Here is a 23,255-nt window from a genome sequence, read left to right on the forward strand (position 1 = left end):
ATTTTGAGAGCTTCAAGGTCATATTTTTTTCCTCCGAGTTTCGAAAGTTTTTCAAGTTACAATATTTATTGGTTTCGACTTTCGAAGAAAAAGCGGATTATTCATGCTTGGAGTGGTTTTTTATTCAGTCAGTTTGCGACTTTTTAACCAAGCGTTTTTGAAAGAAACTTTTATAACATTTGAAAGTTTTGTTGCCTGGAGCTTTAGTGGAAAAAATCACCCTGACCATTTTTCGTTAAGATATAGGGGTTTGAAAATTGTTAACTTGACCAAGCTTGCGTCCGGGAGGGGGGTTGTAAAAGAAAATGAAGCTTTTTTTGTTGATTGTTTCGTCAATTTTTAACCCATTTTTTTAATGGCCTTAAAGTGCAGTCGGAACATTCAGGATGTGCTTTGGCCTCATATATGAGCAGTTTTGTTCTGTTTTACCTGAGTCCATTGACTTTTTCCAACTGTTTGTTGGCTATCTTTTACCTGATAAGGAAAAGTTTTTGATAAGAATAATTAATTCGATCATTGGTTTTCTTCCTTTTCTTCAATCGTCCATATTCAGGGTTGTAGCCGTGATTTTCAATCATCATTAGACATTTGAACCCTACAAATAACTGTTGCTTTGTTTTTCAATTAGTGAAAATAAAAGGTATGTTTTTTTTTTAGCTCTGTAACTGGCAGTCAAATTTTGAACGAAAGATACGAACCAAACCGCAACAAGAACAACTTCGATTACGATTTACGACCAGCGAATTCAGCAATTTACAGACCAGGACAGCCACAACAGAAAAGCAGAGAAAGTCAACTCGAGGATGACTTCGGCACAGAAACGCTCAACGAGAAACTACTGCTCAAGCATCGAGCTGCGTTGGCTAATAATGATGAGTACAATCAACAAGGGCAGAATCAACAAGATGTGTATCCTAATCAAAGTAGATCTTATTACGACGAAGAGCAAAAATTCCGAGAGGAGTTCTCGGAAAGCGAGAGCTGGACACGAAACGAGTCAAAGGAGCTATCGAGAGATTCAGACTTAGAACAAGGTAAACTAATTGGAATTATGAAAAAAAAAACGTGGAAAAACGTTACGTGTTCTGTTATACGGTCCATAGTTACCAAACTTTTATTTGAGCTTCTCTTTTATAATGAAAAGTCTATTTTTTTTACCCCTAGAAATTATTTCAACCAATCAGATTTGAGCAATTTGATCATTTTTTTTCTTCAAATTTTAAAACGAGCAGTTTTGGGCCTTATAACAGAAAAACCCAAAAAACTTAATTGTAAATGAATACTTGTTATTATTATATTGAAAAACTGTTTCTTTTTGTGCGCAGTGTGATGAGAGGAATTGAAAGAATGCTGAAAAAAAAATATCAGAGGCCTTAATTGACAGTTTTCTTTCAAACTGAATAAAACAAAAAAAATGTCAATTGTTTTTACACATTGTAATTCGCTGATTAAGTGTTTAAAATGACGTGATTTTCGCTTAAATAGGTCTTGATAATTTTTTGGGGGTGCTGAACGGTGCGGAAACTGAATATGTGTCCAACAGTGCCGAAAATTGGTGATATTTTAAAACTTTGAATTCTTTTTGTGAGTTATTGGCAGTTTTCGTGAATACATACTGTTTTGTTCTGGAGCGAAACAACAAAAAAATTAGAATCGGCTGAGTTAATTGTTTGTTCAGAAAAATGTATGACGCTCAGCTTGGGGAAGTTTTGTTTGTTTGACAAGCGACATCAACCAAAAAGGCCATTTTTAACTTCGTCAGTTTTAATTATGCAAGCAAAGCTTGTGTGATAGTATGAACTCTCTTTTTTTTCAAACCTAAGTCGAAAATATTGGTGTTCATTTTGAAAGTGTTCATTTATTGCAGTATGTGCAGAAGATCAATAACCAGCTATTGCTAAGGATTTCAACACAGACTATTATATTACTAATAGCTAATTAGCTTCAAGGTCCCATGAATCTGTAGCGTAGAGCTAGGCAGAGAGACCCGCAACAAAATAAAAGGATGTTCTAAATGAACTTTTTCGTATCCTAGTTTAAATGCGTCCGCTTTATAAAATGAGGCATGTTAGTTGGTAATTTTTTTTTCAAACTGACTGGTACTGCTAATGCGTCATAATTGGCTTGCGTCACTTAGCAATGATCTAGACTCATAACTGGCGTGCGCCCCGATTTTTGTTTGATTTCAGGAAAAAGTATGAAAATGCTCTAATAAACTACAAAAGTGAATTCTACAAAATAAACTTTTGTTCATTAACAGATTTCCAATACATCTTAATTTATTTATGAATGCACTTAGGTGAAAATTTATTTTTAGAGTTCAATTCATATTTATCAACTAAAAGTTAGGTAAATTGCGCTCTCAGATTACTAAAGGGGAAATGGCGCGAAAAATGTGAACGAATTCAAGTCAAAATTGGATTTAAAATGTTAGGTTTCCCAGTGGAAAAAATATTTACCCATTGATTCAGTTTTTTTAAATTCGATCTAGTTCATCATAAAATGTCAATCCTAATTTTGCTTTGAAGGTCAAAGTGTTTTTCCATTTGATCTAATTTTTTTCGTAAGTGTTCAAAAATTTTCAATCAATTTTTTTTCGGTTTCTTGTTCTTTTGCGCTTTTCCAATCTTCTGTTGGCTGTCTTTTTCTATCGCACTGATTCGCTCGAGATTAGACTATAATTGGAAAAAAATTCTAATGTTTTTCGTTTTTGTGAAAATTTTCAATCGACCCATTCTGTTAAATATTTGTGGTAACTGATTTTGCGTGAAAAGGGGTATATAACTAAAACTTTCGAAAACAAAACTTCTATCTGGCGCGTGGTCTGTAAGCTGGCAACCACGTATTCATGCTTGTCAGTCAATAGAAAATTTTATGCTAGCCAATCAGAATCGAGATAAGAAAAACGCAGAAAATAAATAATTTTTTATTTGATTCTCGATTCTGATTGGTTATTGTAGTATTTGCCTTCTTACTGACGGGTATTGATACGTGGTTGTCTACTAACTGCTACGCAACCCTCTTCCCTACTGTCAGTGGTCGGAACAAAAAATGAGTATTATTTTGAAGTGGTCAAGTTCGTTTGACGTTCAGATCGTGTGGAGAATTTTGAGCGTGAAACGAAGGATCCATCTGATCATCTGCAGCTGGAGGAGAGTGGTGATGTGATTGGCGGGACTACACATGGGGAGAGAAAGGCGACCCATCTGGACAGAGATAGAGCCAAGGCCAGGTGGCTGACAGCGTACAAGAAAATCACTGATAGTTTCGACGACAGCGAGGTACAGCGAGTTTTAAAAATTTTTTCCGAGCTGAATGTTACGCCTGATGACGGAAGAAGAAAGCAACACACGTATGGGTTATTGCTTTTTTTCTATTTCCGGGTGTAATTATTGCGCTCTATCCGCTTAATATAAGTTCATAACGGCCTGTATCATTTATGCGAGACCATACGTGCAAATTTCGACTTGATCAATGTGGAGAAGATTTAGTGAAACGATTTGTGTTTTTTTTTTGCTGTGAGCTTATTTGCTTTCGAGTTTGTTCTTAATTTCTCGTAAAATTTCAGGCCTTGTGTTTGCTGAAACTTAAAATCTTGGCTCAACTGTTTTTGGTTCAATCGTTTTACCTTGCTCGGCTTTATTGGCTATAATTTACACTTAACTTGTTAAGAGTAATGAACGTAGTGACGACTCTTATATAGGCCTTGGTGTTTTTTTTTCAGGAAAAAGTCTGAAAATGTTCTAATAACTACAGATGTGCATTCATACATTTTGATGCATTTATGATTGCACTTAGGTATATCTGCAGTTTTTGAGTTCAATTGAAGTTCATATGCTGAAAAAGGCGTAAATAGCACTCTCGAAAGAAAGAAAGAAAGAATTTATTTCTCATTGTTAATGTAAATTTGCAGATAAAGAGAATTTAAATATGAAGCACCAAAAACAGTGAGGGGACAGTTAATGAACCCAATTTGGTTACACAGCACTGCCCGTTTTATCAAATGAAAGACAAATTTGTGATCTTCAAAGACAAGGAAAAATATATAAATCTGAAAACATAAAAGAAAATATTGGAAAAAATAAACATAAAGCAGCAGATTTAAGCATTGTCTAGACGAACGTGGAATTGGCGCGAAAAAACAATGTGAACGGTTTCTAGTATCGAAAGTGGAATTTAATTTTTAGATTTCCAGCGGAATAAAAATTTTATTTATTGATCTATTTTTCTCAAGTTGGGTGAATGCTATCAAAAAAGCGCCAATCACAAATCGTTTTAAAAATTCAAAGAGCTTAAAGGGCTTTGATTTTTTTCTTTGAATTTCGAAAGTTGAGATTTTTTCAACGTCAAACAAGGTTTTTCTATGTTTACTTAGTTTCATTACTCTTTTCCAATTTTCGATTAGCTATGTTCTACTGCTTCAGTTTTTTTGGACAACGTTGTCTCAGTAAAACATACATTAATCTGCCTACTGTTTTTGCTGAAATAGATGGAAAACTCCGCATATTGCTTTTGAGGCTGTTCCATAAAAGCTTCCGAAGCTCAGTTGGATGAGCAGTAAGTTGGGGCAATAAATGGAGACGCATTCTCCTGTTTCAAAAACTATATTATCTAATTGACGAATATAGTGAATAATTTGAAATGGTTTATTACTTATTTAAGACGTGTAATTTTTTTCAGGAAAACCTTTGAAATTGTTTTTGACGGCTTCACATCTAATCTGGTCTACAAATTCGTTCAAGTTCATTTCAATTCACTTAAATTCAATTCAAATTCACTTGCTAATTTAGGCAACTTAAAATCAAAAGCGCAAATGGTGCCAAAAAACGTGAGTGATTTTAAGGTTCGGAGTTGGATTTTTGTTCATATGTTTCATTCGCGCTCTATTTTTATTTTGGCGGTTTGACTTTATTTTAACCTCATATTTTATTTCAGCTAACGAATCAGAAGCTTTAAAGAAAAGTTCAAATAACGAGCACAAACTAGCGGAAAGTTGTTTTTCATAAACGAGTTTAGAAGTCTGAATGAAATAAGTTTAGTTAAGAATCCAATTCTATCAAAAAAGAGTCAATCATGGTATGAAGAAATTCATAGAGCTTAAGGGTAGACAAACCAATCAGCCTTTTTTGATGCCTTAAGGTTTTTTGCTGTGTTTGGTCAATCATCAAAAGTTTGTTCGCACCTAAGTGAAAGAGGTCCTGTATTTGCAAGAGAAGACATTTTGATAGTACGATTCAACTTTTGTTTGAAAGCATTTTGATAGTACGATTCTATATTCGTTTGGAAGGCATTTTGATATTACGATGAAACTTTTGTTTGAGGTGAGAAGGCATTTTGATAGTACGATTCAACTTTTGTTTGAAAGCATTTTGATAGTACGATTCAATATTCGTTTGGAAGGCATTTTGATAGTACGATGAAACTTTTGTTTGAGATGAGAAGACATTTTGATAGTACGATTCAACTTTTGTTTGAAAGCATTTTGATAGTACGATTCAATATTCGTTTGGAAGGCTTTTTGATAGTACGATGAAACTTTTGTTTGAGATGAGAAGACATTTTGATAGTACGATTCAACTTTTGTTTGAAAGCATTTTGATAGTACGATTCAATATTCGTTTGGAAGGCATTTTGATAGTACGATGAAACTTTTGTTTGAGATGAGAAGGCATTTTGATAGGACGATTCAACTTTTGTTTGAGATGAGAAGGCATTTTGATAGTACAATTCAACTTTTGTTTTCCATCCTCAGTCGCTCCTAAAAGTGTTACTTTTAGTGGTACGTTTCAACATAAGTCTGAATTGCCTGTAACAAAGCATGTGCGTTGACATTTAGCCATCTGTCTGCTGAATTTTTGCCGGCGACCCTAAGCCAACTGTCTGCTGACTACTGTATACCATTTTCCCGGTGCATATACAAAACAGTCCCATACAAAACAGTCCCATACAAAAGAGTCCGAAACATCAAAAAAAGGTTCTAAAAACTGTCCCATACAAAACAGTCCAAAACCAGTTGAATTTCATGACCTTGATCTTTTGGCGCCGACAGAATTGATCTACGCTTTGAAAACTCAAACAGGGGCAATTAAAGATCAAAGAGCCAAATTTGGAACAATAATTCGGATGAAAAGCAAAGGACTCGTGGTATAGTGGTTAAAGCGTTGGTCTCAAACTCTAGAGATCAAAGGATCGAATCTCCGGCGGTACAAAAAATTTTCCAATTTTCCGAAAAAAGTTGAAATTCGGGTAAATATGATAACGGGTATATCTAGGGTACAACAAAGGGTTCAACCTTAGAGGGTTGGGCGGAGGGAAAAGAAAAATCAACACCTTGTATGTATTCATTATTTTGCCGGTTTCAAATCGACTCTAGCTCAATTTTGAAAAATCAAGGAAATTAATTAACTTGGAAAAAATTTTATTGCTTGGCAATATGGAATAAATGTGAAAATTAAATAGAAAAGAAAAATCTGATTATAATTTATGGTCGTTTTTTACTCTTTGATGGCAACTCCATTGCTCCATATCAAATCTGGGCTTCTGTCGTCCTTGAGAAGTCAGTCTACCAATTTATGTGTCCTCGAAATAATTGAAAATCGGTTGACTTTCTTCAGATGCCATACCTTGCAGAAGCTCGAAAGCTGTGGGGACGTCCTCTACGGGCAGAAATGCTGTTGCGAGAAGCATTCGAATAAGTTCGCGAAAATTAAGGTCATTGTTGTAATTGTGAGTATTGCCTGACGACTGAACATGTCGCCAGACACTTTGACTCATATGGAAAAAACAAAACTGAATTTGAGCACTCTGATGGGTAGCTATTATTGAGTTTCGCACAGCTACTTCAAAATCAATTGTGACGCGTTTTGGGGAATCAACTTTAAGAATACTGAGAAGGCGACAATAAGTTGATTCCTTTTTGTCGGGTAGCAGAGCGTAAACAATAGGAATAAGGCATCCTTCAACAGAAGCGTGTATAGTAAAAATCTGATAGAAAACATTGGGAGCAGTCGAAAACGTTCCATCACAGAACCAATCATCCGATAAAGATAGTAAGTCTAATCCAGGTAACGTGGCGAACACAATAACCCGATTTTCATCTTGGGGACCAGAATCGTTAAGAAGGAACTGCTCTCCATCGTCGTGGGTTTTCTGTAGAGCCAGTGGTAGTTCAAAGCCAGTCAGCGATGTTGGCTCTGCCATCTTTGGTCTTTTTTCGCGTCGAACTCTATTTACAGCTTGCTGATTAGCAGAATAACTAGGTAAATGAACAGCTGTTTCTCGGTTCACATCACGTTGGGCTGCGAAAATAGTCTGTCGCGGTGTTACATCGGATACTGCTGCTCGATCAGCGCCAGGAAAGGGAGTTGTCTGCCAGTGTTCTGTGTTTAATATAAGCATACCCTTCAAAAATCAGTAACTCAGAATTTTTGTTTGTAAGTATGATTTCCATCGATAGATAGTGAATTTCGTTTCTATTGAGTGTTGTCAAGTGTTTGCAAATGAAACAGATTGAACAACCTGTCTCTTTTTGCATAGATTAAAAAAAGAGTCCACTTTCTTAAATTGCGTTAACTTTAATGTTTCGAAGATTATTGCTTTTATTGAGTGGCCGCTGCTGTTATCTAGGTTGTTCTAATTTCTCTACTATACTACCTATTGTTATCCGGATTAGTTGGAATCAAAATGTGTTTAATATGAGATAAATTTACTTATCAGCTTCTAGAACAATTATCACTTCGATCAATGGGGCTGTTTTTTGGACTATTTTTTGGACTATTTTTGGGACTGTTTTGTATGGGACTGTTTTTTTTGAACTTTGCTATGTTTTTTCGGACTGTTTTGTATTGGACTGTTTTGTATGGAACTGTTTTGTACAGACACGCATTTTCCCATATCAATCCTTTTTATCTGCTTGTGGATCCATATTAATATGTTAACACAGTGGATGCATTGTCAATTCATCGAATGAACTGGAGATGTTTTCGTGCATTTCGAAGCTCCCTTTTGCATCTTTCTAGCTTTTCTTTGTTTTCAATGAGCATCAATGGCACGATTGTGTATGGTAGTCAAATTGTAAGAATTTTATGTCGGATGATTGAGGTTCACTTCCCATAGATGGCTTTTTTTTTTTAAAAAATAGTTATTTTAATATCATTTTTTCTCTTTTGGACCTGTAAAGCTAATTCTTGGCGTTCTTTCGCTTGTGTTTGCGAATTTCAGTTTCTCATCTGTGTTCAATTCGGTAACCTGACAACTATCAGAACGGTTTTAGGGCAGAAAAAGTCTTAGGTTTTATAACCGCTCAGCAGCATACAACTAATTGTATATTGCCCAAACAGCCTAGACAGTTAATTAATGACTGCCGTAGCGACGCCAGTGTGTTGAGAGCTTGCCAACATGCGGTAGGTTTTTCTACAAAAATATGAGCAAATTATCGACGCGGCATGCGCGCACACCGGTATCCCTAAGCCAACTGCCTGCTTACTACCGTATACCAATAGTTTTTATTTGCTTTTGGATCTATTTTGCTTACTACTCTGCCTCCTTCAATTCATTTTATTTAAAAAAATTATTTTTTTTCTAAAGTTTTTAAGAGTAATGAACGCAGTAAGTACTCTTATATAGGTCTGGCTGATTTTTTTTTGTTGTTTTTAATGAAAAAGTCTTAAAATTTCTTCACGCTGAATTTTGATCTCTCGCGGTTTGACTAGTGATTTTGTTTTAATTCAGTGCATTTCCCTTGTTAAAAGGAAGGCAAACTCCACTATCGAACAGCCTAAGTGTAAAGGTCACAAAAAACGTGATCGACTCTGATTTCGGAAGTGGAATTTATTTTTCTTATTTCACAGCGAAATAAAAGTTTTACGTATTGATCCAGTTTTCTCAAATTGGGTTAATTCTATCAAAAAAGTTTCCCTCATAAATTGTTCTACAAATTGAAAGAGCTTTAAGGCCATCTATTTTTTTCAAAAGTTGCCCTCCATCTTTCTTCAAAATTCAAAAGTTGAAGGCTCTTGAAAAAACATCAGTATTTTTTTCAGTTTTGTTGCGTTCAATACTCTTTTTTCCAACTGTTAGTTGGCTATGTCCAAAAGTTAAGCTATTGATCTAGTTTTCTGAAATCGGGTTTTGAACAAGTCGGGTTTTGTAACAAGTTTTAATCATAAAACATTATCGAAATTCAGAGAGCATGAAGGTACTGGTGATGTAAGTATTTAAGAGTTGATGATCGTAGTTTAGACTCTTATTTAGATCGAGGTATTTTTGCTAGGAAAATTTAAAGGAAGTTGTTAGGCTCAAATTTACTTTTCGCGTTTTGACGATTTTTTTAAGTTCAGTTCATTTCCTTTGTTCAAGAAAGGCAAGCTCCACTAACGAACAGCGAGGTAAAAAAAAAGGGTAAAGTAAGGTAAAAAAAAATCGAGATTAAATTCTAATTTCGAAAACGGAATTTATTTTTCTGATTTCCCAGCGAAATGAATGTTCTACCTATTGATCTAGTCTTCTCAAATTGACTTAATTTTATCAAAAAGTGTCAATCATAAATTGTTATAGAAATTAAAAGAGCTTTAGGACAATTTTTTCTCGGAAATTCGAAAGTTAATATTTTCTCAAAAAACCAGTCAGTTTTTCTGTTTATTTGCGTTACTTGACTCTTTTCTAACTGTCTGTTGGCTTTTTTTATTTTGAAAAGCATTTATTTTCTGCTTTCTTATTTCGGTAGCAGTTGTCTATTTGCCTGTTTGCTATGTTTCTTAATGCCAATGTTCCACTTCATATTCATTTGAAAAGTATTTCACAGGAAACCTCTGATGGTGAAAACAATTGCGGCGGTTTGGACATTACACCTTGGTACACGATTTAATTTTCTTATAAACTGATTCTGTTAACAGTAGTTTACGAGCTTAATAAGTTCTTTTCTTATACAGATTCTCATGTTTTTTTGTTATGTGCGTAGAGTTCAATTTTCAGACTGCAAAATTATCAGTTACATAAAATTGAATGCCCACCACGTTCAAAAATTACAATTTGTCTAATTTAAAAAACAGTTTTCAAAGATATAGAAAAAAGTCTATCAAAACATGTGAGTACTATAAAATTTATACAGAAAGTCTTGAATATTGATTTTACTTCAATTACGAACTTAGTGTCAATCTACTTAAGGTCGTGTTGTTTAGTGTCAATCTACTTAAGAGCAAGTTGCGCTCTCTAAAAACAAAAGTGGGAATTGTGCAATAAAGTGAATGTCTTTTTGCTTCAAAAGTGGGTTTCTATCGTTAGACTTTTTTGAAATTGTCTTTTGATCCAATATTCTCAAGTTGGTTTGGTTTCATCAAAAAACTGCCAATCATGTAAAGAAAATTTAATTTGAAAGGGCTCTAGGGTGATATGTTTAAGGATACTTTCAGCATTAAATTCAAAAAAGCTACACGGTGAGAATTCGCAGAAAAAAATGGTTTTGTTTTTCGGCGTCCTTGATTTAATATATGGTTTCTTTTCGTGAACTGCATGCTAATTGGTTCTTGGTTTTTTAAGAGTCTATAAACGTAGTTCAGACTCTTATATAGGTCGCAATGATTTTTTTCAGGCTCAAATTAATGTTTTGGCGGTTTGACTTGGGATTTTTTAAGTTCAGCTCAGTTTTATTGAAAAAGTCCCAATCATAAATTGTTCTAGAAATTCAAAGAGCTTCAAGGGCATCAATTTTTTCTTGACTCTTTTTCCAATTGTCTGTTTTATGTTTCTTAAATTAAAATTTGTGATAAGTAATCTCCCAAATTGACACTGTTGACTCTCACTGCTATGTTTTCTTTCAATCGATTGTTTAAAACTATAATTCGGCGTCGAAAAATGCATTAAGTACTGTAAGCCAGCCCACACTGGTAAGATCATGTCTAGATTTCTTAATCAAATGGAGCTCACTGATATTGCTTTTTAACAACCCCCAATAGTGCAATGAGAAGTTTTAAATTGGGTCTGAAAATGGGTAGCTTTGCTGCTTCATGCAATGCTCCGAAAAGATGAAAATCTGCAACTATCCGAAAATTATTGATATTGTACACTAATCCGAAAATTATTGAAAATGTACTTAATCCGAAAATTATTGAAAATGTACAACAATCCGAAAATTGTTGAAATTTACACCAATCCGAAAGTTGTTTGGCATGAATAATATAAATGACCTTTTCTTGTTTTGGACAAGAGTAATCGAAAATAATATAGTTCCTGATCAATAGATTTGAAATTAATTTGGTGCGTTAGGTTAATGAAATGCTATTTTTAGTAAAACATTTATCGTTCGTTATGCATATAAACTTTTCTGAAAATAGCTTCTATCCGAAATTCAATCTATTTTTTAAAGCATAATTTAGTTCTGATCTGATCGTTGCAAATTCTACGGCTTGCCGTCTTATTTGTGTTCTTCCTTTCCGGTGGTCCTAGTTCGAAGAGTTTGGTCTGAATTCTCAGCGGAGATAGAATTACATATAAAACTCCCGAAAAGATATAGAAAGAATCCCGAAAAGATATCATCAGTTAAATATCAGCATTTTTTTTTCAAGCTACCCGATGTAGAGTTTATGAATTGATTAGCAACAGCATCCTAATTATAAAAGCTCCCTTGTTTCTTTCGCTTGTCCTCGTTTACCTTATTTGAAATTTCTGCAGTCGCTGAATTTCATTGTTTCTGCGAACGAATAAGATGTGTCTTTAGCTAGAAGTTGATGTTTAAATCCTTTATTTCCTTCCTTCCGTTCCTTTTATGAAACATCGAAAATCTGAGGTTTGATTTGATTTGCCTTTTTACACGTGGTAGCATGCGTTATTTTAACAAAACATCCTGGCCGGCGAAATCGAACAGAGTTTTGATTTTTAAAAAATCTTTTGATCTTTAAAAAAACAAGGCGCGCCCGTTACAATACTCCATTGATTTTTGCCGTCTTTTGCGAACTTTGTCGATATGAATTCTAAAGCTGTTCCTGTCTATCAGAATTTCTAGATATTTGAGGCTACCAATAAAATCTGAATATCCCCACCAAAACTTACAGAGTTAAAACTTGATGTGGTTTTTTTTACCCTTGTCCAAGTTGCATCAGTTGTGATTTCGATGAGCTGCATTAAGACACCAAACTGTGCACTGAATATTCGCACATTTTGGTGTATGTAGGTCTCTGGAATTCGGGTCCCTCGGAAAATTCCGTGGATGCCGCTTAGGAATACCTGTATTGTAAATTCCTACATAAAGTTTTGGATTCCCCAAATTCGCTTGTTTTTGAAACGATTTTGAGCGGTACAGTGTTTTAGATATTTGTTTGTGGAGTCCAAAACAGCCAACAAGATCAAAGTAAAGTAGCAATGTTGCAGATTCCGCGACAAATGTGATTTTTGCCTGTTGCGGAATCCACCTACAATTCACCAAATGCACCTTTTGTCCTCGTAATGTGACAGTAAATTTGTTTTGCGACCCAGTTACTGAATTGTTTGAAAAATTGCCTGAAACTTTTTCTCGATTGTCTTAATTTTTGTCCCAAAAGTTAACTGAAGTATCATTAGCAAATAGTGGGGGGGAACAATGCGAAGAAAACCTTATTCTGTCATTTATCTTTATTAAAAAAAAACAGCTAGTGGCCATTAAGATTTGCCACCAAGTAATTCAATATATTGTTTCTCTTCTAATTACATGTCTCACGTTTTTTCGTGCTGTCTTAAATGTCATAATGAGTCGGACTTGTTAGCATTTTTGAATGTTTCAATCTCTATTTTTGCACCTGTTTTGTATCTGTTTATCAATCCACCATTTTTTGTTCGCAACCTGTCCCTCCCTTCTGGGTTTAATTTTTTCTAAAAGAACCAAAGTTTTAAATCCGAATAATCTGGAATGCTCTGGTTACATCTGAAAGAATCATCCGAAAGCTCGAACTTCAATAAAATTTCAGCTTCAAAGATATTTATTAAATCATATTTTCATTATTCGTTGTTTTGACAATCTGAAGTTTGAACGTTTTATTTGTTTTTTTTTGGCGAATTAACTGATGGGAAATGTTGTCTTTGATCATAGAGTGATTTATTTTCGGTCAAATTGAAATGAAAAAACGAAATAGTTTTTAACGAGAAACCCATAGTACCATATGCCCTCGGCGGTTTTTATCAATTAAATCAATCCTACTGGCAATGCTCAGTTATTATTAGAAAAGTTTAAGATCCGTTCATTCAAATATTGATAAATTCGCTACTTAAAATTGAGCTGTGGTTGTTTTTGTAGTAGTTATGCCCAACGCCATCATCTGCGCGATTTTGTGGGGTCAGCTTCGTTTCGATTTGGCTCTTGGTTGCCATTGCTTTCCAGTACTTCATCTTCATAGGAGATGAAGGTTGATTGGGTTTCCGCTAGTCCCTGCCCAATGCCCTTGTTCCCCGGCAGAAAAGGCGGTACACGTTCTGATACCTTTGAAGGTTTGAGGTAGTTTCAACCTGGTTGTGATGGATAACCTTCAGAGCTTTCCGATAGTTTACTAATTATTAAGCCCTCATCCAAATACTGTTGGATTTCAACACCGTGGGTGGTGCGCAGTGTGTGTTTGATGAACCGTTCAACTGGATTTTGGGTTGTCTGATAGTCGGAACGGTGACTCTTGTGGCATCTGACTAGAAATTGTGTTGCCAGCATATCTGTGTCAGTCTGTACAGGCAATACTTTAGTTTCACTGTGAAGCTCATCAATAATTGTTCTGAGGGCAATGTTTTGTTGAACTTGAAGGTTGTTCGAGTTCTTATTACTTAATGATGGAGACCAGATTGGTGCTCCAAAGTTAAGCACACTGCGCCCGCTGGCCTTGTATGTCACTGTCAGTGTTCCTTTGGAACAACCCCAGTCATTGCCGGACAACGTTTTCATGACATAATTTCGCTTTCGTAATTCGTCAGTGGTGACTTTGACGTGTTCATTGAACTAAGTAGGTCATTAAAGACCACGCCCAGCAGTTTGGGTTTTGACTTAAGCGGAATAGGAACTCAATTTCAAGCTTGGGGTAGATGGCTAATTCCTTAGTCCAAGTTGTAAAGATGGTTGATGATGACTTGTCGGCGGAGAGTTGCAAATTTCTATTGGCTGGCCAGCTGTGCAGCTTTCCTAGGTATGGTGTGATTTGGCTCTTAAGCTCATATCCGAGTTATGTCATTGAGCTTTGGTGATAATTTTTGATGGAAAATATGTTGGCTGATGAAATAAAACAAAACATAGCTCTGTTTTCTTATTTCTCGTGTGATTTAGTTTGTTTTGTGTTCAATTCACTTCCCTATTCTTTTTTCAGACTAAGAAGAATAAGAAACAACCTCAAGGAACTCTACCCTTTGACTTGAAAACCCGAATTATTCGTTTCTTGTAGATACTTTCCATCTTGTTTGTGTGTAATTAGTTTTTAATTTAGTTAATTACTTTGTCGTTTCTTTGTGCTCGATTAATTTAGTTTACAATTGACGTGATCTGAACTGACCTGCCTTGTCTTTGCAGACTTTTGTTGCATCTCTCAAACTCTTACCTTAATTACATTTGACATGATCTGCTACTATGACGAAAATAAATTCCACTGGGACTTTAAGAAGACAAATTTAAGGGGGGGGGGGATTCGTCACTATTGGTCTGAAATATGCTTAATTGTTATATTAGTTTATTATAGAGGTGGCAATTTGTTACTTGGTACCAAAGGGGGATAATTAGAGATCCCAATTACCTTAGCCACTAAAGTTTTGAGATTGGCTTCTCTCGTTTATTAAATAAAAGATGCAACAAATTAGAAAAGAAAGTTGAATCAGTCTTGGTTTCGTTTCAATGACCTGTCGTCTTATTTACCTAGCACCGTTCCCACCATAATTAATATGAAGATTCGGATGGTAATTGAACAAGTGGGTAAAATGTAGGTGTCGATTAATTTATAGATTTTTTGTCACTTTGAAACCCCTGTAGTGTTTTCATTCCTTTGTTATGAACTCTCCTGTCCACTTCTCAACGGTTAATTTTTCTTTTCAGGTTGTTACTTTTTGAATAGGTGGCTTTCTGAAATTTTCCACTTGCTAATTCTTTTTCCACACTGAGTACAAAAGGTTAGTATAAAGGAAATTTACTGAATGTGGTTGACGACTTCAGAAACAAATCCATAAAAATCTGAAAAACCGTTTATGAGCTTTCTCAGAGTTGACTATTGGTTGGTAGACTTTTTATACGTCAAACTGATTGCTTCTGTATTTTATGAGAATTCGGCTTTTAAAAGTCAAAATCGTAAAATTTGTAATTATTTTCCCCAAAATAGGCAATTCCCAAATAGGTTTTTTGGGTACTTTACCAAACAATTGAAATTTCAATAGGTTTTTTGGGTACTTTACCAAACAATCAAAGTACTCGCAATGAATTGAACTTAGACCGGATTTTTGCTAAGTTAGTTGTTTTTTGATTTTAGTGTTAACTTTTTAACTTTTAATTATCTTCAGTCTCCAGTCCTATAATGGAGTTGTTTAATCAAACAAGTCAATGTGTGGGTGTCGAATTTCCGTCAACGTAAGTGAAAATCAATTTGATTTGCACACAAGTATTTATGTTGAAACAGGAGAAATCGATTTCAATTCAGGTCAGATTATATAACCCATGGTATTGATTATGGAATCATTTTACGCTAAAAGCATTTTTTTACTTGAATTACATCTTTATTAGTCAAGCATTCCTTACAAATTGCAACTGTTTTTATTTCTCAAAAAACAATTGTTTGATCTCATCGATATGTCTTATAGTTTATTCAGTTCAATCTTCGATCGTTTTGTTTATCGTTGAGTTAATTTTTCATTTAAATTTTTGATGTTCAATCCTTACCGAGGGAGGGACGAATTATCTAATCAGTTTGTCTTGTTTCTTTATATTTGAAAAACAGTAAATGTAAAAGTTTCATGAAGCTCACGGTAACTACCTTTCGATAAAGGTCTTCTTAAGCACAGTTTTTGCGTTAACTCTTAAAATGTGCTGCCTAGTCCTGCTAAATTGTTGAACTCAACGCAGCGTTTTTGGAAAAAAAACCTGTTTGAGAAATTTTGAAGACTTTATCTTATGTTAGTGCTTTTTTCTTATATTCCCGCTTAGCATACTTTTTAAGAGTAATGAACGTAGTGATTATTTTTGTAGGTCTTGGCTATTTAAAATTGGTTCACACTCAAATTTGATTTTTTGCTGTTGGACTTTTTATTTTTTTTTCAAGTTCTTTTCATTTCCTTTGTTGAAAGGAAGGCAAGCTCCTCTATCGAACAGCAAAAATGTGATCGGCTTCTAATTTCGAAAGTGGATTCTAATTTTCAGTTTTCCCAGATGATTATAAAATATGCCTTTTGATCCAGTTTTCTCAAATTGGGTTAATTTTTGTTAAAAATGTATCAATCATAAATTGATCTTGAAATTCAAAGAGCTTTAAGATCATCAATTTTTTTCTTCGAAATTTGAGTTTTTCAAAAAAACTCGTCAGTATTTTTTTCTTTACTCGCGTTATGGTTCTTTTCGAACTGCACTGCCCGTTGGCTATGTTTGGTTTTTTGGTCAAAAGTCTTGTTCCATTTCCGATAAGTTCAATCTTTCGCTTATACTGTTGCACATTAAGTATTCTAAATCAGAATTCGCCGGAACGAAAATTTAATAATTGGATTTAGCTAGCCGAGATTTTGAGCTCGTTTGGCTCGCACAGTTTCTTAATAAGAGCCCACTTATTAATAGTTTCAAATCAATCAATTCATAGTAACACATCAAGTTAAAAAAAACATTTTGAAATCACGCCGACATCTTTTAATTTATCTTCCTTTGTACATGGAAATCGAATTGAACGAATGATTTTTCTTGCCACGAGACGCTGGGTATATAATTAATAGTTAGTTGATCATAAGATTCTTAGCCAATAATAAATAGGAGTTCGGAAAAAATAAAGAAAAAGCTTTTGTTTCTCCCTGGAAGATTTTTTGTACTAAAATTTCATGCTTAAGGATCTCAAACGCTTTTCTGAAATCAAGGAAAACGGATGGCAGTGGCACCAGTTTTTAAGAGTCGATGAACGTGATGGTTTTTTTGATTTTTTTTCAGGAAGTCTTAAAATGCTCTAATTACAAAAGTTTATTCATACTTACAAATGTTCATATGAATTCCTTTAGGTTTATGTACATTTTTCATTTTTCGAGTTCATTTCAAGGTCGTTTGCTATAAGAAAGGCATAATGCACTTTGTAATTATGAAAGCTGAAATGAGGCGATTTAAAGCACATATTTAAGATATCGATTTTATCAACGTGTTCAAGTTTCAAGCAAGGTCACTATTCAGTAAAGCATGCACCATGATGTTTTATAGGTAAGCATCCTGGTGGAGTTGGCAAGTTAATGAATCGTTTTTTTTTAGTTTTTAAATATCCGAGTTTTCTTTCCTTGAAACTCTTTCATGAAATTTGAAAGTACTTTATCAAGTAGTAGCATGCAAAGATAATTTTTCATATATAGGTGGGGTAATTTTGAGTTATTTCGCCGGAAAAGTCTGATTAGAAAGTTTTATTAAAGAAACATTAAATTTTATCCGGTTTTGGTGGTTTGACTTTTGATTTTTCAATTTTCAAAATCTATTTCATGCTCTCCATTACAAAACTGATCAGACGTACAAATATGGTTTATATGTTCGCTTGTCACAGAGTCAAATACTCAGCTTGCTGGAAAAAAATTGTTCCTAGTTTGCCGCAAAATATTTTGTTCGCAGTACGCATAAAAAATTCTGCCTAGTATGCCGGACATTTCAATTCGCTCAGAGTTAAATCCTTAAATGAACTCCTAATCCTACAATTGGGGTGCGTCCGGTATGCTCAAACTGAGTCCTATAAACTTTGCAATTTCGGTCGCCCGAAGCCATAGGTCAATTGGGGTTAGAGTAGTGGTGTTCTTGGCACCTTTAAAAAGGTGTAAAGTGGTGCGTGAAGAAGTTGAGTGGGGGCAGTTTGGAGGGACATATGGGTCTATTCTGTAAAATAAGTGTTTTTGGGAAAATACTATAGCGAGACCTTAGTTGGGCAAGGGTTCGCCTGGTGCCGCGAGCACGAAGGGTTCTTCAGTAGATGAGATAACGGGGAGAGTGTCTGTACTTTCGGGGGAGTTGCTTCTGAAATAGCCTGCTTGACACTTAGAGGGTGTAGCTGTTTTATAGTTGATTTGTTTTTATGAAAGGCAGGAAACTAAGTTCGTTAAAAAAGTTTAAAGTGGTAAAAGATGCAATTGCTGTGTCTTGGAGGATACTGTCCCTATTGTGTATTCCGGGACCATAAATCTCAACTATTATCGGGCGGTTTTTCCGGGGAAGTTTGGGGTGATGTTGATAAAAAAGTAAGACATTTGTAGGGATGTATGCTACAGCCAAAAAACAGAAAAAAATCGTAATTTCGATTCAAAACATGGCCAACAAACAGTAAGAAAAAATAGCCGTATCGAAGCTTTTGATTTTAGTGAACATAAAATAGCTTTATTTTCATTTTTAGCCACTGGCTTTAGATACATTGAGTGGCTATGGAAGTATGTCATTAGTCGGATGTGAATACAATAATGATTTCTGTTGATATACAGTCACGGGACATTGAAATATCAATTTTTTTGTTTTCAAGGAGCAAATGATCGGATTTTTTCTTGATGTTTTTGTCGTTTTCTCTAAAACTAAAGAAAGATATAGGGTTAAAATTTTGACTCATGATAGATGAAACTATTTGAAAGGATCTTAACGAATCAAATACTGTAGATTTCAATTTGAAGGCCTAGATTAGCTGGTAAATCATAACAAGTATCAGGTGTCCTTGCTTTGTAAACATCTTCAAAAACACGAGGAGTTTGAAATTCTGGGATTAAACTTGTTTTTAGGGAAGCTGATGATCTTCTCGCTGAATGGCTCAAAAAACGACAGACAAAAGGGTTGAAAGATATACTTGGTCGGGCGTCAAAAACTGGTTGTATCTGTTTTGACCACTCATTTTAAAAGTCTTGGGAGCTTATTCCAAAATTTGGACAAAATTTAGAGACAGCATAACTGCATATGAGAACCCTGTGCATGGATCGAAGATGTCATTTTTCATGCTGGAATAGTTCTTGTGCTGGCTTATGTCGTTTTTTTTCTGACACCTAGAGATTACTTAAAAATCATCAGCTTCCCGAAGAACTCTAATTCAAACTCTTTGTGTTGATTTTGAGGAAGTACACCTCTGAAACTAGTTCTGTTTTACTGACATTTCTACGCCTTCAAATTTAGGTTTTGCAGTATTTGATTAGGTAAGATCCTCCCAAGTTTCGTCGCTCATTCCGAGTTTCATCTAGCTTATGTCAAAGTTTTAATTCTATATCTTTTATATTTGCAGAGAACACGGCGAAAACGTGAAGAAAAAATCCGTTCATTTACTTGTTGAAATCGAAAAGTTGTACCAGCATGTGTTCTGGCAAGTTGTACCAGCAAAACAACTGTCAAAGTAACTGGTACACACTTTTGTCGGTTTGTTGCCTTTTTTTCAGGAAATAGTTGACCACATTTGAAAGTTTTTAGACCGATGTGTCGAAAAATTAATCACTCCGGTTTAGCCGTGAATCAATCAGGGTAACGAGTTAGATAATGAATGATTACACACACAGACATTCTTAAAAGATTTATGCTGTAGTTAAAGTTTATACGTAATTGTACGCGCATTTTAAGTTGAAACGACAAATTTTTTTTATTAGACTCAAAATCTAAGAAAAGCAAAATTCATTGTTTCGAAAAGTTAATGAATAAAGGACTTATCTTTTATTAAGTTCTCAGGAACATTTTTCACAATTGTTCGCGTTCAGATTTGTTTTTTTTTTGCTGTTTGACTTTCGATTTCTTTCTAAATCAGAAAAAAAAATCAACGTGATATATATTTTGACGAAATTCAAAACATGAAAAATTTTTAAAAAAAAAAGTTAAATAGAGTCTAGGTTCCCTTGAGTTCATTGAATCTTTTCCAACTGACTCTTGGCTGTTTTTTGTTCTCGTTTTTATAGCTCTTTAACGCTTTTTTGATAGTCTTTTGTTGGATGACGCATCTGATATGAGTAAATTGCATTCATAAAAATACTAACAAACGCTTGCAGGGGCGGATCTAGGATTTTCTCGAGGGGGGATTTTGCCGAGTTTTTTTTTGTTTTAGGTCGACCAAACAGATTTTCTTAGCTCTCATAAATCACTGCAAAGACCCCATTTCAACCAAATTTTCTGCGCCGCGGTCAAAATTTCGAAAAAACAGGCCAAAAAAGCTCACCCCTCAAAATTAGTATATATTGGCGCCGTTAGAATATATTTAGGGCCAGTCAGCCAAAAATGGATATCTCAAAATAGTACAAAGGGGGACCCATTGGGTCGGCAGAGGGTCGAATTCCTGAGGGGGGGGGGGGGACGTCCGCCCCCATTGAGTCCTTGAGGCTGTTGCAATCACTTATCGTTATATGTCATCTTCCATAAATAGCCCTCATAGTTCCCTCCCAATAAAAATTACTTAAGCTTCAGAAAATTCAAGTGCTTTAATAATTTTTCTTTGAAACTCGAATAAAAATACCTTAAAAAGTCAATCGTTTATCGTTTTTTTTTATTTCTTTGATTCCATTAAAACGTTACCAACTGTTTGTTGGCTATGTTTTCTGCTTACTTTATAAAATTAGTTGGATCTTCGTCCTAATATGATTGCTTAATTCGCTTCAATTTTTGAACCAAATAATATAATATCGGATTGTTTCCTTTTTTCGTGCAGTTTTGCATCGGTGACTTATTAATTTTTTGTAATAATACTTAAATGTGTCTATATTTGGTAGTTTCATATGGGTAAATAGCGACAATCCTGCGTGGCAGAAAGACCGATTGGAAGAAAAAGACGAAAGCTTGATGCTAAATTCTGCCCCCATGCATCAAATTTTGCTCTCTCTGCAGCTCTATAAGCTAGTTTTACTAGTTATGCTAAATTCAGTATTAAAGAGTATGTATTTGAGCTGGAAGATTGCTTAATGCTTTAAACGGTGTTTTGTCAGTGGTTTGAACTTTCTGCCATTTGAACCTTCTGTTATGAGGAGAATAACCCCTGAGGTAGATGATGAAATTGTAATGAAATGTAATGGAAGTTAAGAGATATCAGGCGGTGCTCAAATGCTGCTACTTTTTTGAGTTTCTCGTCCCCCCGTTGTACCTAATAGCGCCGCAATGAACACGCCTCAGTGCAAAAAAAGCGGCAACATTCAGTATTATTATTATTACTGCAAAATGATTGACACTACTTATCCTATTTGTCTGTGAGGTGAAGCTCTTCTTTTTGGCTAAACTTTGGTTTGTTGGTCGCATTATTTTTCTATTACTTAATAGGAAAATAAGGTTAGTTGGGTGTCGTTTTAACTATTTTCCTATTTGAAATTACTGATATAGTTTTCAAAGCGATGCAAGAGCTTTGGTGAGGCAAGAAAAATAAGTTGAAAAAAATGTTTGATATTGACCGCTTTTGACATCTAATAAAAACATATGCCAAATCAGGTGCGGATTTTCTCGAGGGAGGGGGCTGATTTTCAAAGCTCTTCGGGGGTGAGGGGTCAAATCTCTGAAGGGGGATTTTGCATCCTCCCATAAATCCACAACTGAAAAGATAGCTCTACTTTTTCAACTGGAGCATTTTGTGGCCAATTAGTGTATACTTTGCAGAAACGAAAGTCTCATTTCGAAATTTTTTATTCAAAGTTGATCTCGTAGCTAGTTCTCAGATCTTTGCGTCAGGTCGCTTGAGTCGTATGCGCTATTAGCTCGGTGCAACTTTTACCTGGTGAACTAGAAAATACTTTTAATTTAACTTAAAAAATCAACCATTCAAGGGGCGCTGAAATGAATCAGAAGTCATTTGCTGCATTATCAGAAGAGTTATAGAATGTTGCTTATCAGAAAGAGCATTTGCATTAGCTCAATAATTAGCCCAAATAATTTGCTTAGTTTTGAACTGATAAAAAGTGTTCGTTTTTAGAGGTGGTGACTGCGGCGGATTTGAAGAAGCCATCGTTGCCACCGTCAGTTATTGAAAAATAAGTAACCTAGGATCAATTAAAGTAGTAAAATTGATATTGATGTCACGGTCAAATTAAATTCTCAATTGAAAATAGCTCATGCTGTTCAAGTATTGTATGACATTCACTTTTATGTTTTACCGCTTGATTTGCGCATGTTATTGTTTCAAATGGACATTGATTTATCACTTTCGTGCAATTTTTCACCGCAGGGGTGACAGTTTTTGTAATATTAAGGCTCATATAGAAGCCTTCCTTCTTTTTACCAATTCACCAGACTTTATCTCGAATTTAGATTTGTTGTTATTTTTCTCACGTCTTTTGGGAGTTCTCGTTGAATTTGTTATTTTGTTCGCTATTTCGCCTCCATTTACCTTTTAAACAGGAATTTGGTTGTGATATTGGATGGTTTAAATTAGTCGGTGAAGTTTTGTTTATCTTTCTGAGCTCTTCTCGATATTTTCTTATCGCATCGCTAATCACCATTCGCACAAATATGTAAACACACCTTGCAATATATAAATTAGATCTGTTCTTTTTTTATTTCCTCTTTCTCCTTTTAACTCTGGTTGTGCATTATCCATTCCGACATTCGTCGGTCGCCAAATAATCATATTGATGGATTTCTGGGGCGACATTTATTGAACTATTTTGCGCATAGATCGAGCAGTATTGAAAAATATAACCAACTGAGAGCCGAGACATAACTCTGTCGGTGTTTTGCCTTCGTCATTTGCGTCCTTTATGATTCCAATGTCATTTTGTCATTCTTCTTTATCATCTTTCAGAGTTTCTTTCCTGAAACATTGCTAATGGGTAATGGCGTACTGTACTGCAGGGTTGCCTGGTTAAAATACAAATTGTTAATTAACAGTGTTTTTTTTTCAACGTTGAAAAACTTGGAATTTTTGATATTTTTTAAAATATATATATCAAAATATATTTTAAAAAATTTCTGTGAATCAATGTTAGGCTTTCTATTTTCACTTGCCATTTGGTTTAATGGTGAATATGATGCGTTCGATTTTCCCTAGTTCTTGATGTTTTTAAATGAAGAACGAAATGATTTCCACGAGTCTATCTGATTATATCCCCCAGCCTAGTATCAAAAAAAGTTATGCCCCCCCCTTCTTGTCAGTTTTTATGAAATAAAAATAATCGCTGTGCTTTCATAA

The 23,255-nt window shown here is 34.8% G+C and overlaps 1 protein-coding gene across 5 annotated transcripts in view; it reads left to right on the top strand.

Annotated features, from left to right (window-relative positions):
- Positions 1–23,255, top strand: part of LOC134853971 (protein unc-13 homolog B-like) — a 116,153-nt gene that overhangs the window by 44,618 nt on the left and 48,280 nt on the right. For all 5 annotated transcript variants that reach the window (XR_010164386.1, XR_010164387.1, XM_063869993.1 and 2 more), the window contains exons 11-12: positions 658–1,034; positions 3,094–3,281. Coding sequence is in view for 3 of the 5 variants with exons in the window: in XM_063869993.1 (XP_063726063.1) it covers positions 658–1,034; positions 3,094–3,281 (565 nt within the window). In the remaining 2 variants the exon portion in view is untranslated. The remainder of the gene's footprint in view (positions 1–657; positions 1,035–3,093; positions 3,282–23,255) is intronic.

This window comes from Symsagittifera roscoffensis, chromosome 9 (assembly GCF_963678635.1).
Source record: "Symsagittifera roscoffensis chromosome 9, txSymRosc1.1, whole genome shotgun sequence".
In the NCBI taxonomy this organism is placed as follows: domain Eukaryota; kingdom Metazoa; phylum Xenacoelomorpha; order Acoela; family Convolutidae; genus Symsagittifera; species Symsagittifera roscoffensis.